This window comes from Erpetoichthys calabaricus, chromosome 12, assembly GCF_900747795.2.
Source record: "Erpetoichthys calabaricus chromosome 12, fErpCal1.3, whole genome shotgun sequence".
Taxonomy (NCBI): Eukaryota; Metazoa; Chordata; class Cladistia; order Polypteriformes; family Polypteridae; genus Erpetoichthys; species Erpetoichthys calabaricus.
In genome coordinates this window covers 152267749-152281772 of record NC_041405.2, presented here as the reverse complement: position 1 = coordinate 152281772, position 14024 = coordinate 152267749, and the positions used below count along the sequence as shown (strand labels likewise).

Here is a 14024-nt window from a genome sequence, read left to right as displayed (position 1 = left end):
AATCAGATTGTGAAACAGACTACGAATGCCGTGAATGTAATTACCCCGATCTACATGCTGTCAAATAAACGAACCACACGCCGTGGCGCAACGTTAGGGGCATCGCCTCTGGCGCTGACGTCCGAGGTTCGATTCCCAAGAGGGAGTGCAGTGGAGTGTGTACACCTGATGAGCCCAGAATGAGGGCGAAACACGTGTCGTGTACTCTTTGAATTTATTTGACAGTAAACTATTTCAACCATTCTGTGATCTGCTCCTCACAAACTGAGGGCACCGTGGCAGATGTTAGCAGATTGCTGACCAACCACAAGTGTTACCTGGTAGGTAACCACCCATACAATCAGATTGTGACACAGACTAGTAAACCTCAAGTAAACTTTTTTCACGTTGTCATTATGGGGTGTTGTGTGTAGAATTCTGAGGAAAAAAATGAATTTAATCCATTTTGGAATAAGGCTGTAACATAACAAAATGTGCAAAAAGTGATGCGCTGTGAATATAAAAGAAAATCCTGGAATGGAAAGCAAATGTAAGGCTACGATACGTGATAATCTCGAAAGACATTTTAAAGACCCGCGAGACCAAGGAGACTTGCCACGGTGCGTCTCGCAGGGACCGTAAACATGAGACTTGGTGCCAAGAGATTGTCCCAGGGCCGTAGCAAAAAGGACAGCGGCTGTACAGGCTTTAAAAAGATCGAAGGGCAGCGCGACAGCAGCTACCCCAACTGAACGCGAGCAGCGTTATACATCCTGCAAGAAAGAATTCAGCCACGTGCATGCTTTTACAACGTCACACGAGACCAGGCAGTGAGCTATCATTTATAACAAGTCCACAGACCTCTAAGCTAGCAGTTGTTGGATTGCTTTTGGCAGGCAAGCATCGTGTGCTCGGAGCTCTTAAAACAACGACATGCGACAGGCAGAAGAGGCAGCAAAAAGACAGCAAATGATCCAAAGGCATATCCTTGGCGTATGTTCAGCCGCAACACCCTTCACAACACAAGCAGTATTATACGTCTGGGAAGAAAGAGATGGAACCAGGCACGTGGCCGAAAATAAAGGACAAGTATTGTTTTTACAAAAGTTTTTAAAGTAAAAGTGAAAATAATGCATATGTAACAATTCACAAGAAAATAACAATCTCTTTAAATTGTAGATCGCCTGCCTAAAGTAAAGTCATCCCTGATGAATGGGGACGTGGGAATGAGGGGTCCTTTCATCGGATTAGCGCTATTTCAGATATGGAATGGCAAAATGGGGGAGGCAGCTTGATGAATGAGGTCTCCAGGACTTAAAACAAATCCAAATCCTATTATGTGATACCATCTAACGTGAAATTCTACCTCTAGAATTTTTATTTTTATACTATATTGAGGATTTGTTCTGTGTATTGTATTGTGTTGTGTTGTATTAACTCTTTTAGGGCTAATTTTTTTTTTGTTTCTATTCTCCCAGGGCTGAATATTTTTCCAAAAACTAACATTTTTTAAAAAAGAACACAAAGCAATTGTTTAACATATCAAATCAACAAAAAATATTTACTTTTGACAAATGTTACTGTCTTGCATGTTGTATGAGCCTGAATTCTCTATGATTTCACATACATATCACATACATTTTACACAGCAAAGTCTGATCTCGCTCAAAGCAGCCAATTTCAGTCATTGCCACATTGCACTCCTTACAGTTTGTGTTGCTTTGGTGCCTATTTTTCAATTGTCTGTTGCTGCACTTTCTAACATATATTGTTAGTGTGTACTGTAGAGAGACAAGTCACCCATTTGCCATCATGCCATGCCACTGCCACCAAGTTTTCTGCCTGCATGAAAACCGCATTGTCACCTCTTTTCATCTTCTGAAACTTTATGAACTTTATGTATGGCATTATAGCCTGGCTCACCCCATGGGATTTGCTTCTGTTTATTACAGAAGTGAATAAAACTTTGCAGCAGCACGTACCTAAGCCACCAGGGGACAAAACACGTTTGGACCAATGCTCCCTGAAGTTATATCACCAGTTCTGTCCCATCTCTATTTGTAATGCCACAGCGCGCTTCATCTCGTCTTTCGTTGTGTGTTTCCACTTTGAAAAACGAGAATGCGATGCAAACGCAGCCCGCGATTCAAAAAAAATCTCTGCCTACCTGTTTGTCTCGTCTGACAGTAGCTGAAAAGCAGCATCAGGAGAGAGCAGCCTGAAGTACAGCAGCTGGTGATCTGTCGTATCCAACAGCAAGCCTTGTCTTGTCTTGTAAACTCCGGTAGCCAGATCGGCTCTCAACGGATCAATGTCTGTGTATTTATCCCATGCGAACTTTGCCGTAGATGCATCGGCTGCGCGAAGGCACTCAACTGGCAGCAGATCCGCTGGCACGGCATCGGCTGGTGTCTGATCAGGTGATGCCAGCTTCTCACTCTCTTGCTCGATCTCCTGATCACTGCCAATAAAGTCTGATTCTGAAAAATCAAGAGTCCGACTCCACGATAATGCGCAAAACATCGTCTGCCGAGTGTTTTCTTTTCTGCACTTGCTTCGCTGCCTTTTCACATGTCGATGCCATCTTGCCTTTGTTAACCTTGCGTGTGCGTGAGTTGTGAAATGTTTAGTTGCCGAGTCAACAAGTCTAGCATTCCTCCAAGCACAGAGGGAATGCCTGTGACGTGACAGTGAGATTTGTCGCCATTAACAGCCGATTGTCGCCCCCTATCCCTGGATGTCGACTTTTGTCGACATTCGCCTTCAACCCCTCCTGTCGACAAAAGTCGACATCCGCCCTAAAAGAGTTAACCCCCTTATTTTTGACACCCACTGCACGCCCAACCGACCTGGAAAGGAGTCTCTCTTTGAACTGCCTTTCCCAAGGTGTCTTCCATTTTTTCCCTACAAAGGTTTTTTTGGGAGTTTTTCCTTGTCTTCTTAGAGGGTCAAGGCTGTTAAAGCCCATTGAGGCACTTCTTGTGTGATTTTTGGGCTATACAAAAATAAATTGTATTGTATATCCGGTAAACCAAACACAGGGGTTGGTGAGCGAAGCGAGCAGGGGGCAGAGCGCCCTAGTATATATATAATATATTGTGGCAGACGACTGGGGACCTTGCCCCACCGGGATGCCTGGAGAATGCAAGGACCAGGAGAGGCGCAATACCTTCCCCAGGACACGAGAGGACAGCCCCCGTGGTTTGCATCGGGGCCACGGGACTGGAGCTTAGAAACTCAACCCTGTTGAGGACCGTGGCCACCGCCAGGGGGCGCCTGGATGATCCCGGAAGCCCTGGACTGCCACACCAGGAAGATCCACAAGGAGCACCTGGAGCACATCTGGGTGAACTATAAAAAAGGCCGCCTCGCTCCATGCTGGGAGCCGGAGTCAGTAGGTTGCAGGAGAAGAGAGGAAAAGAGAGAGAAGTTTCAAGGTCTGAGCACTGTTGGTGGTTTGTGCATTGTGTGGTGCTGTAAAGCAAAAGAAGGACAATAAACGTGTGTGTTTTTGGACTTGGGTGTCCTGTATCTGTTGTCTGTAGCGATGCTGGTCTTCCACTATACAGTATCTCACAAAAGTGAGTACACCCTTCACATTTTTGTAAATATTTTATTATATCTTTTCATGGGCCAACACTGAAGATATGACCCTTTGATACAATGTCAAGTAGTCCGTGTACAGCTTGTACCACAGTGTAAATTTGCTGTCCCCTCAACATAACTCAACACACAGCCATTAATGTCTAAACCGCTGGCAACAAAAGTGAGTACACCCCTAAGTGAAAAATGCACAAGACATTAATAAAAACACATAGTTAATAATAATAATAATAATTCATTACATTTATATAGCGCTTTTCTCAGTACTCAAAGTGCTATCCACACAGGGAGGAACCGGGAAGCGAACCCACAATCTTCCACAGTCTCCTTACTGCAAAGCTGCAGCACTACCACTGCTACCACTAAAAAATCAATTACATTCTAATTAAAAGTGCAGAAAGATTCTGATTAAAGATGCACAAAAATTCTGATTAGAGGTGAATAAAAATTTTTAATTAAGTGCATAAAAGTCTAAATTGAAAATACATAAAATTCTGAATTAAAAATGCCTACAATAAAATACTAAAATGCTTCATTTAAAAGACGAACGGCAATAGGAAAAAAAACTATTTTTAAACCTGGCAGTTCTACATTTCGGGCTGCGGTACCTTCTGCTTGAGGGCATGAGACACGGGTGTCTAACTCCGGGCCTGGAGGGCCGCAGTGGCTGCAGGTTTTCATTCTAACCTTTTCCATAACAAGTGACCAGTTTTCACTGCTAATTAACTTCTTTTCTTTAGCCCTGTTTTAAGGATTCAGTCCCCCGATTCTTTTCTTCATTAACTGACAGTCAAACAGAAATTAGACGTGAAACAAGCCAACAGATTATCAATTAAACTGGGAATTCAAACTCCAACCAATTTCACTCCAACCAGTTTCTTAATGAGATGCTGATTCTTGTTGTTAATTGAACCCATCATTTAATTCCATGGCTTGTTGCTGCTCTCGTTCTGTCACAGCAGACATTTCCAAAACTGTTGATTGTCTGTTTTACTGAGACCTTCACCCTTCTTTATTTTCAGCTATGGTGTGATGGGCATAGGGGAGCTGGTCATGTGGCTGCTTGTTTTGTGTCTCATTATTGTTTGGCTGCTAATTAAGGACAAAGAAACAACTAAGGGGTCTGAGTCACGTCAATTAAAACAATGGCATAAGAAGTGAATTAGCAGCAAAAACTGATCACTAATTAAGGAGATGGTTAGAAGGAAAACCTTCACCCACTGCGGCCCTCCAGGACCGGAGTTCGACACCCCTGAGGGAAAAGAGTTCAGAGGCAGGATAAGTAGGGTCTCTAGAAATCCGCACAGCTCTGGCCAGACAGCGTTGTTTTGCCAAGTCTTGTACATTACAATACAATACAATACAGTTTATTTTTGTATAGCCCAAAATAACACAGGAAGTGCCGCAATGGGCTTTAACAGGCCCGGCCTCTTGACAGCCCCCCAGCCTTGACTCTCTAAGAAGACAAGAAGATCTCCCAAAAAAAAAAAAAAACCTTGTAGGGAAAAATGGAAGAAACCTCGAGAAAGGCAGTTCAAAGAGAGACCCCTTTCCAGGTAGGTTGGGCATGCAGTGGGTGTCAAAAGAAGGGGGTCAGTACAATACAATACACAGAACAGAAGAAATCCTCAATAAAAAATTAAAAATTTTTTAGAAGTACGGAGCAGAATTTAACAGTAGATGATATCACATAATAAGATTTAGATAATTTTAGACTCCTGGAGACCTCATCCATCAAGCTGCCTCCCCCATTTGGCCTTTCCACGGCTGAAAGCGTGTTGGACCAGCCAATCCGATGAAAGCACCCCTCTGTCTCACGATTCCTGCGATCCTCCATCAGAGATGACTTTACCTTAGGCAGGCAAAACAACTTGTCAGGTGGGCCGTGGGCACCAAGTGCCACATTTGAGTACCGAGAAGAGAAACAGAATATGTGAGGGTCAGTAACAAATTCTAACTATCATGTTAATGTTTTAGTGCTAATGACTAACAACAGAGATGCAGTCTGTACAGTTAATCAGCAGCTCTAGTCAGGGTGTGCTAAACTGAAGTTGTGAGTCTTCAGCCGGGATTTAAAAGCTGAGACCGAAGGGGCATCTCTTATAGTAGCTGGCAGACCAGTCCACAGTTTAGGGGCCCTGTAACTAAAAGCTCAACCTCCCCCTGTTATTTTATTAATCCTTGTAACCATAAGCAGACCAGCATCTTGAGATCTTAATGTGCGCTCAGGTGTGTAAGTCATGATAAGTTCAGACAAGTAAGCTGGACCTTGGCCATTTAATGCTTTATATGTTAAAAGAAGGATTTTGAAATCAGCCCTAAACTTAACCGGGAGCCAGTGTAAGGATTTAAGTACTGGAGTTATGTGTTCGTATTTTCTTGTTCTTGTAATAATTCTTGCAGCCGCATTTTGTATTAACTGGAGGCTGTATAAAGAACAGTTTGAACATCCAGTGAACACCGCATTGCAGTAGTCAATCCTACTACATTAGGCAACGGGGCTCCAATGATCCTCTCCTCAGCCCTCACCACTTTCCTCGGTGCTTTCCAGTCCGAAGCACTCCAGCTCTCCTGCTACAGAGAGCTACTGCAGGTTAGCACGCTCTCCATGGCCCCTCTGTAAAAAGTGGTGAGGACTGACTTACTGAGATGGGCCCTCTTTAGCCTCCACAGAAAGATCAAGCGCTGGTGAGCTTTCTTGATGACGGAGGAGGTGTGCAGGGACCAGGTGAGGTTGTTCATCACATTGACTCCCAGGAACTTGGTAGACTGCACAATTTCCACAGCAGTGTTCTTAATGTAGACTGGGATGTGTATCAGCTGTTTCTTCCTGAAGTCGATCACCAGTTGTTTCGTTTTTTCAACATTCAGTATCAGATTGTTTTTACCCCACCATTCCACAAATGACTTCACCTCCTCTCTGTAATCCCCCTCCCCATCACCTTGAATGAGACCCACCACTGTTGTGTCGTCCGCATACTTAATAGTTTGGTTTGTGCTGAACTTGGCACAACAATCGTGGGTCATGAGCGTGAAGAGGAGGGGACTTAGAACACACCCCTGTGGAGAACCTGTGCTCAAGGAGATGGTATCCGATTTATTCTTCCTTACCCGTACGTACTGAGGCCTATCCGTTAGAAAGTCCAGTATCCAGTTTTGCAGAGGTATGCTCAGTCCCAATGGGCCCAGTTTGCTGATCAGATTCTGAGGGATGATGGTATTAAAAGCCGAACTAAAATCAACAAACAGCATGCAGACCATAGCGTCTCTGTTCTGCAGATATTCCAACGAAAAATGGAGTGCAATAGATATGGCTTCCTTTGTGGCACGGTTGGAGTGGCAGGCGAATCGGAGTGGGTCAAATGAGGAGGGTAGGGCGGAAGTAATGTGGTCCTTGATCAGCCTCTCGAAACATTTCATCACTATTGGTGTTAAGGCTACAGGGCGATAGTCATTCATGGTTGTGACTATGGGTTTTTTTCGGAACCGGGATGATTTCTGAGGTTTTAAAGCAAGATGGCACAACAGCCTGACACAGAGAGATGTTAAATATATCCGTAAGGACATGTGTCAGCTGCTCCGCACATCCTTTGAGTATGCAACCTGGCATCTGGTCTGGTCCCGCAGCTTTCCTTGGATTAGTTCTCCTCAAAGTCCGTAGAACATCATCATCTGGCTCCAGACACAGTGCCTTCTCGTCAGGATGAGGGGTGGCCTTCACTGGTGATGTATCATTCAACGCTCCTGGCATCTGGTAGATCTCAAGTAAGATTTAATGAGCTTAACTGTGATGTCTTAGACACACACCCCCCCAAATCACAGTGTTACCTGCTGACCCAATGGCTAAATTGGTCCTGCTGGTTCTGGCCACGCATTGACTACAGTGGGGAATGGAGAGAAGCCAAATCAGAAATGGATGTATTGTCTAAACAAGCAGAGTCCATCCCGGGTACAGTGCGTTACCAAACCCAACACATGACAAAACAGCTTGGGATTCCAGTTGGTAACCCCCCAGGCAGACACCTGCCGCAGCTAGATGTTACGTGGGTGTCCACCTGGCCTGGCCTGGTCCAGCCACTTGGGTCCTCAACAGTGAGGATCACCCTCGGGTAATCGTGCCGTAACTGACGGTCCCTTAGAATGCAGGTCATGTGCCTCATTTGGGACTCCGTGAGCAACCACTCATCTGACACAAAGTCGTGTTTAATGTTGCTAAGAAAGTAATGTTCTTCACAAACCCTGAAACAACAATCGGTGGATTTCTGATTGTGCCATCACAGTGTGTCGATGCTTCACTTTATGGGGGTTTCCACAGATGTGGTGTTGTAATGAGTACCTACAGTACCCTTCATAATGTTCAGAACAAGGACCCACTTTTCTTTGATTCTCCCCCTCTGCTCCACGGTTTAAAATTACAAATCACACAATTCAGACATTGTGATTAAAGTGCATGTTGCAGACTTTCATTTAATTTCCACAACACTCTTTATAGATGGTCCCCCCATTTCAGGGCACCATAATGTTTGTGACAATTGGCGTCACAGGTGTTTGTGATTCCTCATTTGAGTTTCATGGCTTCATCAGACACCTCATCCTGCTTCTACCCTTTGAAGTCTGAAGTCGCCATTGTTCAGCTTGAGGACAAGAGCTGTGACAATGAAAGTCAAAGAAGCCATCATGAGGCTGAGAAACAAGAATAAAACAATTGGAGACATCAGTGACACTTTAGGATGACCAAAATCAACTGTCTGGAATGTCATGAAGAAGAAGGAACACACTGGTGGGCTCAGAAATCACAAAGGGGACTGGTAGGCCAAGGAAGACTTCCACTGCTGATGATAGAAGAATCCTCACTATGGTCAAGAAAAAGACCCCAAATGCCTGTCTGACAGACCAGAAACAGACTTCGGGGGCCAATTTTGATGTGAGACGACTATCAGCAGAAGACTTCATGGACAGAAATACAGAAGACACACTGTAAGATGGAGACCACCAAAACAGGATGGCCAGATGACAGTTTGGGAGAAACTTCAAAGAGCCTGCAGGATTCTGGGAAAAGGTCTTGTGGACAGACGAGACAAAGATGAACCTTATCAGAGTGATGGCGAGAGCAAAGTGTGGAGACCACAAGGAACTGCTCGAGATCCAAAGCAGACCACCTCATCTGTTAAGCATGGCGGTGCTGGGGGTGTTATGGCTTGGGCATGTATGGCTGCCACAGGTCCTGGCACACTTCTTTTCACTGATGATGGAACTGCTGACAGCACAATGAATTCGGAGGTGTGTAGTAACATCTGATCTGCTCGAGTCCCAGTAGATCTCTCCAAACTCGGTGGATGGCACATCATCCTACAACAAGATGATGAGCCAAACAGACTGCTGAGGTGACAGAGGAGTTTATCAAAGCGAAAAAATGGAAAATTCTTGAATGGCCAAGCCAGTCCCCTAATTTCAGTCCAACTGAGCAGGCCTTCCATATGCTGAAGAGAAATCTTAAGGGGACAAGCCCCCAGAAACAAGCAGGAGCTGAAGATGGCTACATTAGCAGCTTGGCAGAGCATCACCAGAGAAGACCTTTAGCACCTGGTGATGTCTGTGAATTGCAGACGTCAAGCAGTCATTGCATGCTGGGATACGCGACAAACAACTAAATATGACAGCGGCTTTCACAGACCTACCATTGCTGTGTCCAAACAGGTGGCCGTGTAGTAAAAGTGTTGTGTGACCAAAATGTCTGCAAATCCCCTAAAACAGTGAAAGGCAACCTTTTTCGAGTTGCGGCGCACCAAGTCCAAAAATTTTCTTTCGTGGCGCACCTGAGGGACTGCCCATAAATAAAGTCGTGACGACACAATCGCCAATAAAAACAGTTAATTTTACAAGTTTGAAAGACATTTTATTAATAAAGGAATCAAAGGATACATCTTAAATTTAATTAATGTGAACGTTGAGATTGTTTTTCAGCACATATGAGATTGATGCGAGGATCAATTTTCGAAAGACAGACGCGCATTTCCTTGTCGATCATTTGAAGTCTCTCGCGTTTCTTAGACTTCATTTCCCGTAAGTGTTGAAAAACCTTGCTCACAGAGATAAGAGCTTCCAAATGGTAAATTGGAAAAGGTCAATGAGTTTACAAAGTTTACTGTGTTGATCAGCGGTGTCAGAGCGAAAATAAGGTTAATTTTTCCATAGTAATACTCGGACGATTAAGTGGTGAGAGCTGCAGCTACAGCGATACTCTCTCGTCGGCAAGAGCCGAAATGTAGTGTTCGTATTTTCTCGTTCTATATTTGCTGCGCCTTCTTCTATCCGTACAGTGAGTACGATCTTCTAACAACGAGACTTTTTAAGTCTCACGAGATGTGTTTTTGACACCGCTGGTGTTGATATTATGATGAATGGTGAACAGCAAAAATTTTAACTTGCATTCAAAATAAATACATTCGTTTATTCAACAATCTGATTAACCGTTATGTTTTCCAACATAAAATATATTTTTTTAAACATTATCTTTTTAATCAACCAGAAGTTCAAAAACACTAGCAATTTTTTAAATATTTTACAAAAGTTTTTGCGGCGCCCCTAGAAAATTCCGCGGCGCACCGGTTGCCCGACAGTGCCCTAAAATGAAAGACAAGAAAATGAATGTGCACTTTACTTCTGAATTATTTGTTTTGTAATTTTCAACTATGTAGCAGAGGGGGCAGTCATGGAAAAATGGGTCTTTGTGCCAATCGATATAGAGGGCACTGTATATAAATGGACCACCTTGGCAGTTCAGGGACCCCAGGCGACTTCTTGTCGTTAGGCTTCTGCTCCTCTCTAATTCTCCTTATCTCATTTGTTGTTATCACTTATTTATGAGTTAAAGTCCTTCTTGATCACAGGGTCATCCTCTCTGAGGCCAGGGACCACCCGAGGGTCTTTCTTACGCACTCACGTAGCCGTTTTCTTGTATCCCGAGAACCCCCACACGTTAGCACGTCTAGTTAGAGCGGAAGGTATAAAGTGACGTGAAACCTCCTGCAGGTGTTCTCAAAAACTCTCGCCCTGTGTTTAAAATTTCACAGCTATGTGTTACACACAAGAGGCGACAAATTCACTTCATAAAGAGGACCAAAGAGACGGCAGCTCAATTATTCATCTCTGAGAAGAGAAAGGGGGCACGGGGATCAGTTACAGGGCTGTGGCGGTGCCAGGGACGCTTCAGCCGGTGCAGCCCTCCATTGTTTCATTTTATTGACTCTGCAGGTCTGTTTCTTGTATTGTGTGTGTGTGTGTGTGTGTGTGTGTGCGCGCAGTTCCCCACAGGGATCCCTCATAACTAGGGCTGCAAGTCACGCCCTGCCCGAGTCGGTTTAGAGGATGAGATTAAAGCCATGAAGGAATGTGAATAACAAATCCCACCCAAAAAACATCAATCGTCCTGCACCCCGCCGACCTGCGCACTCCACGTCTGTATATTTAGGGCTGGAGAAAGGCAGAGAATGGCCTGCTGTGAGAGGTTCGGCAGCCCCTCAGGCCCAGTGTCTTTCCAGACTGACAGGCGCATTCTGTTATGGACGTTAGGGACAAGAACAACGTACAAGAAGGGCGTAGAATATGGAGGGGTGCGGGTGGACGTGGTGCCCCAGCCGGGGCTGATTCCTCCTCCTTGCGGTGCCACCAAAATAAGCTTAAGCCTCTGTTGTCACTGAACTGCATTAAGTGGTTTTTTAGAATTTTAACGTTGCGTCATTAGGTGTGTGTGTGAACCGTAATTATGGGCGTCATTTGATGAAGGCAGTGCGGTGTCAGAGAGCTTAGCTGAGTTCAAATCGTGTCCCCGGTTGTTCTCTTTGTGGGGTTTTTGCAGGTTCTGCTGTTTGTCTGTATGGCTTTTCTTTAATTTCCACCCCATAACTTTCCAAAGTTCCACGTGTGACGACATGCTGGCTCTCGAAGGACTAATTAGAGTAAGAAAGATAACCAGGAGTTGACGTGGTGGTGAGTGTGGGACTCCGCCAGGCCTTTCCTCTGTCACCAGCGATTGTGGGACTCCGCCAGGCCTGTCCTCTGTCACCGGCAAGTGTTGGACTCCGCCAGGCCTGTCCTCTGTCACCGGCAAGTGTGGGACCCTGCCGGGCATGTCCTCTGTAACCGGCGATTGTGGGACTCCGCCGGGCCTGTCCTCTTTCACCGGCGATTGTGGGACTCCGCCAGGCCTGTCCTCTTTCACCGGCGATTGTGGGACTCCGCCAGGCCTGTCCTCTGTCACCGGCGATTGTGGGACCCTGCCGGGCATGTCCTCTGTAACCGGCGATTGTGGGACTCCGCCGGGCCTGTCCTCTTTCACCGGCGATTGTGGGACTCCGCCAGGCCTGTCCTCTTTCACCGGCGATTGTGGGACTCCGCCAGGCCTGTCCTCTTTCACCGGCGATTGTGGGACTCCGCCAGGCCTGTCCTCTGTCACCGGCGATTGTGGGACTCCGCCAGGCCTGTCCTCTGTCACCGGCGATTGTGGGACTCCGCCAGGCCTGTCCTCTGTCACCGGCGATTGTGGGACTCCGCCAGGCCTGTCCTCTGTCACCGGCGATTGTGGGACTCCGCCAGGCCTGTCCTCTGTCACCGGCGATTGTGGGACTCCCGCCAGGCTGTCCTCTGTCACCGGCGATTGTGGGACTCCGCCAGGGCCTGTCCTCTGTCACCGGCGATTGTGGGACTCCCGCCAGGCCTGTCCTCTGTCACCGGCGATTGTGGGACTCCGCCAGGCCTGTCCCCTGTCACCGGCGATTGTGGGACTCCGCCAGGCCTGTCCCCTGTCACCGGTGATTGTGGGACTCCGCCAGTTCTGTCCTTTGTCACCGGTGATTGTGGGACTTCAAGCAAAGTTTAGAAAAATGGCCGATCTAAATCCGTTAAGTAGTTCTTTCGTTTGCTAACTAAGCGGAGGTAAGTTATACCCTGGGGCTGGCGTGTGAGTGAGTGAGGAGGGCCCTGCCCGGCTCCCTACCTGGTTCCCTACTCTTGATGTCACTCTTCCCCCTCTCGCCTTGGCCCGCAGCCTCTCTCTCGGATTTGTGCAAATATATATCGCTCCTGCAAGTGAACTATGAGTAGAATGAGTCGCAAAATCAACCGGAATGTGCAAGCAAATTATAGAAAAAACCCCGATCTTAATCCCTTAAGTAGTTCTCTCTCTCGTGAAAAGCAGACAGACAGACTTTGGATTTTATATATAGAGAGATATTGCCAAAAGTATTGGGACGCCTGCCTTTACACACACATGAACTGTAATGACATCCCATTCTTAATACATAGGCTTTAGTATGGAGTTGGCTCACCCTAACAGCTTCAACTCTTCTTGGCAGGCATTCCACAAGGTCTAGGAGTGTGTTTGTGGGAATGTTTGACCAGGAGAGCATTTGTGAGGTCAGGCACTGATGTTGGACGAGAAGGCCTGGCTCGCTCACAGTCTCCGCTCGAATTCATCCCAAAGGGTGGTCTATCAGGTGGAGGTCAGGGCTTTGTGCAGGCCAGTCAAGTTCCTCCACACCAAACTCGCTCCTCCATTTCTTTATAGACCTTGCTTTGTGAACTGGTGCATGAGCAGTCATGTTGGAACAAGAAGGGGCCATCCTCAAACTGAAATTGTCCAAAATGGCTGTGTGTGCTGAAGCATTAGGAGTTCCTTTCATTAGCCGAACTCCTGAAAAACAACCCCGCACCGTAATCCCCCCTCCACCAAATGTTACGCTAGGCACAATGCAGTCAGGCCGTTCTCCTGGCAACCGCCAAACCCAGACTCGTCCATCGGATTGTGTGATTGGTCACTCCAGAGGACACGTCTCCACTCTCTAGAGTCCAATGGCGGTGTCCTTTACACCATTGCATCTGACGCTTTGCACTGCACTTGGTGATGTCAGGCTTGGCTGCAGCTGCTCGGCCATGGAGACCCATTCGTTCCATGAAGCTCTCTCTCTACGCTGCGCTGTTCTTGAGCTTTTGGAGGTCTGTACTGTTGACTCTGCAGAAAGTTGGTGACTTCTGCACCCCTCAGCATGTGCTGTCCCCGCTCTGTGATTTGATGTGGCCTACCACTTTGTGGCTGAGTTGCTGTTGTTCCCAATTGCTTTCCACTTTGTTATAATACCACTAACAGCTGACCATGGAATATTTAGTAGCGAATGGATTTATTGCACAGGTGGCATCCTATCACGGTACCACGCTTAAATTCACTGAGCTCTGAGAGCGACCCATTCTTTCATAAATGTTCATAGAAGCCAGCAGTGTGTATGCTTAGGTGCTCGAGTTTATACACCTGTGGCCATGGAAGTGATTGGAATACCTGAATTCAATTATTGGGGGGGCTGGGAATGTGAATTTGTCTCTATTATAAAAAAAAATCTTGGGAGGGAGACGAGACGTGATCTTCTCGGAAGACACTTTTACATCACGCG

At 46.2% G+C, this 14024-nt stretch overlaps 1 protein-coding gene across 1 annotated transcript in view; it reads left to right on the top strand.

Annotated features, from left to right (window-relative positions):
• LOC114662872 (uncharacterized) overlaps window positions 1–14024 on the top strand; it is a 139165-nt gene that overhangs the window by 58502 nt on the left and 66639 nt on the right. Inside the window, exon 7 of the mRNA XM_051935431.1 lies at window positions 11612–12486. Within this exon, the coding sequence (XP_051791391.1) occupies window positions 11612–12486 (875 nt within the window). The remainder of the gene's footprint in view (window positions 1–11611; window positions 12487–14024) is intronic.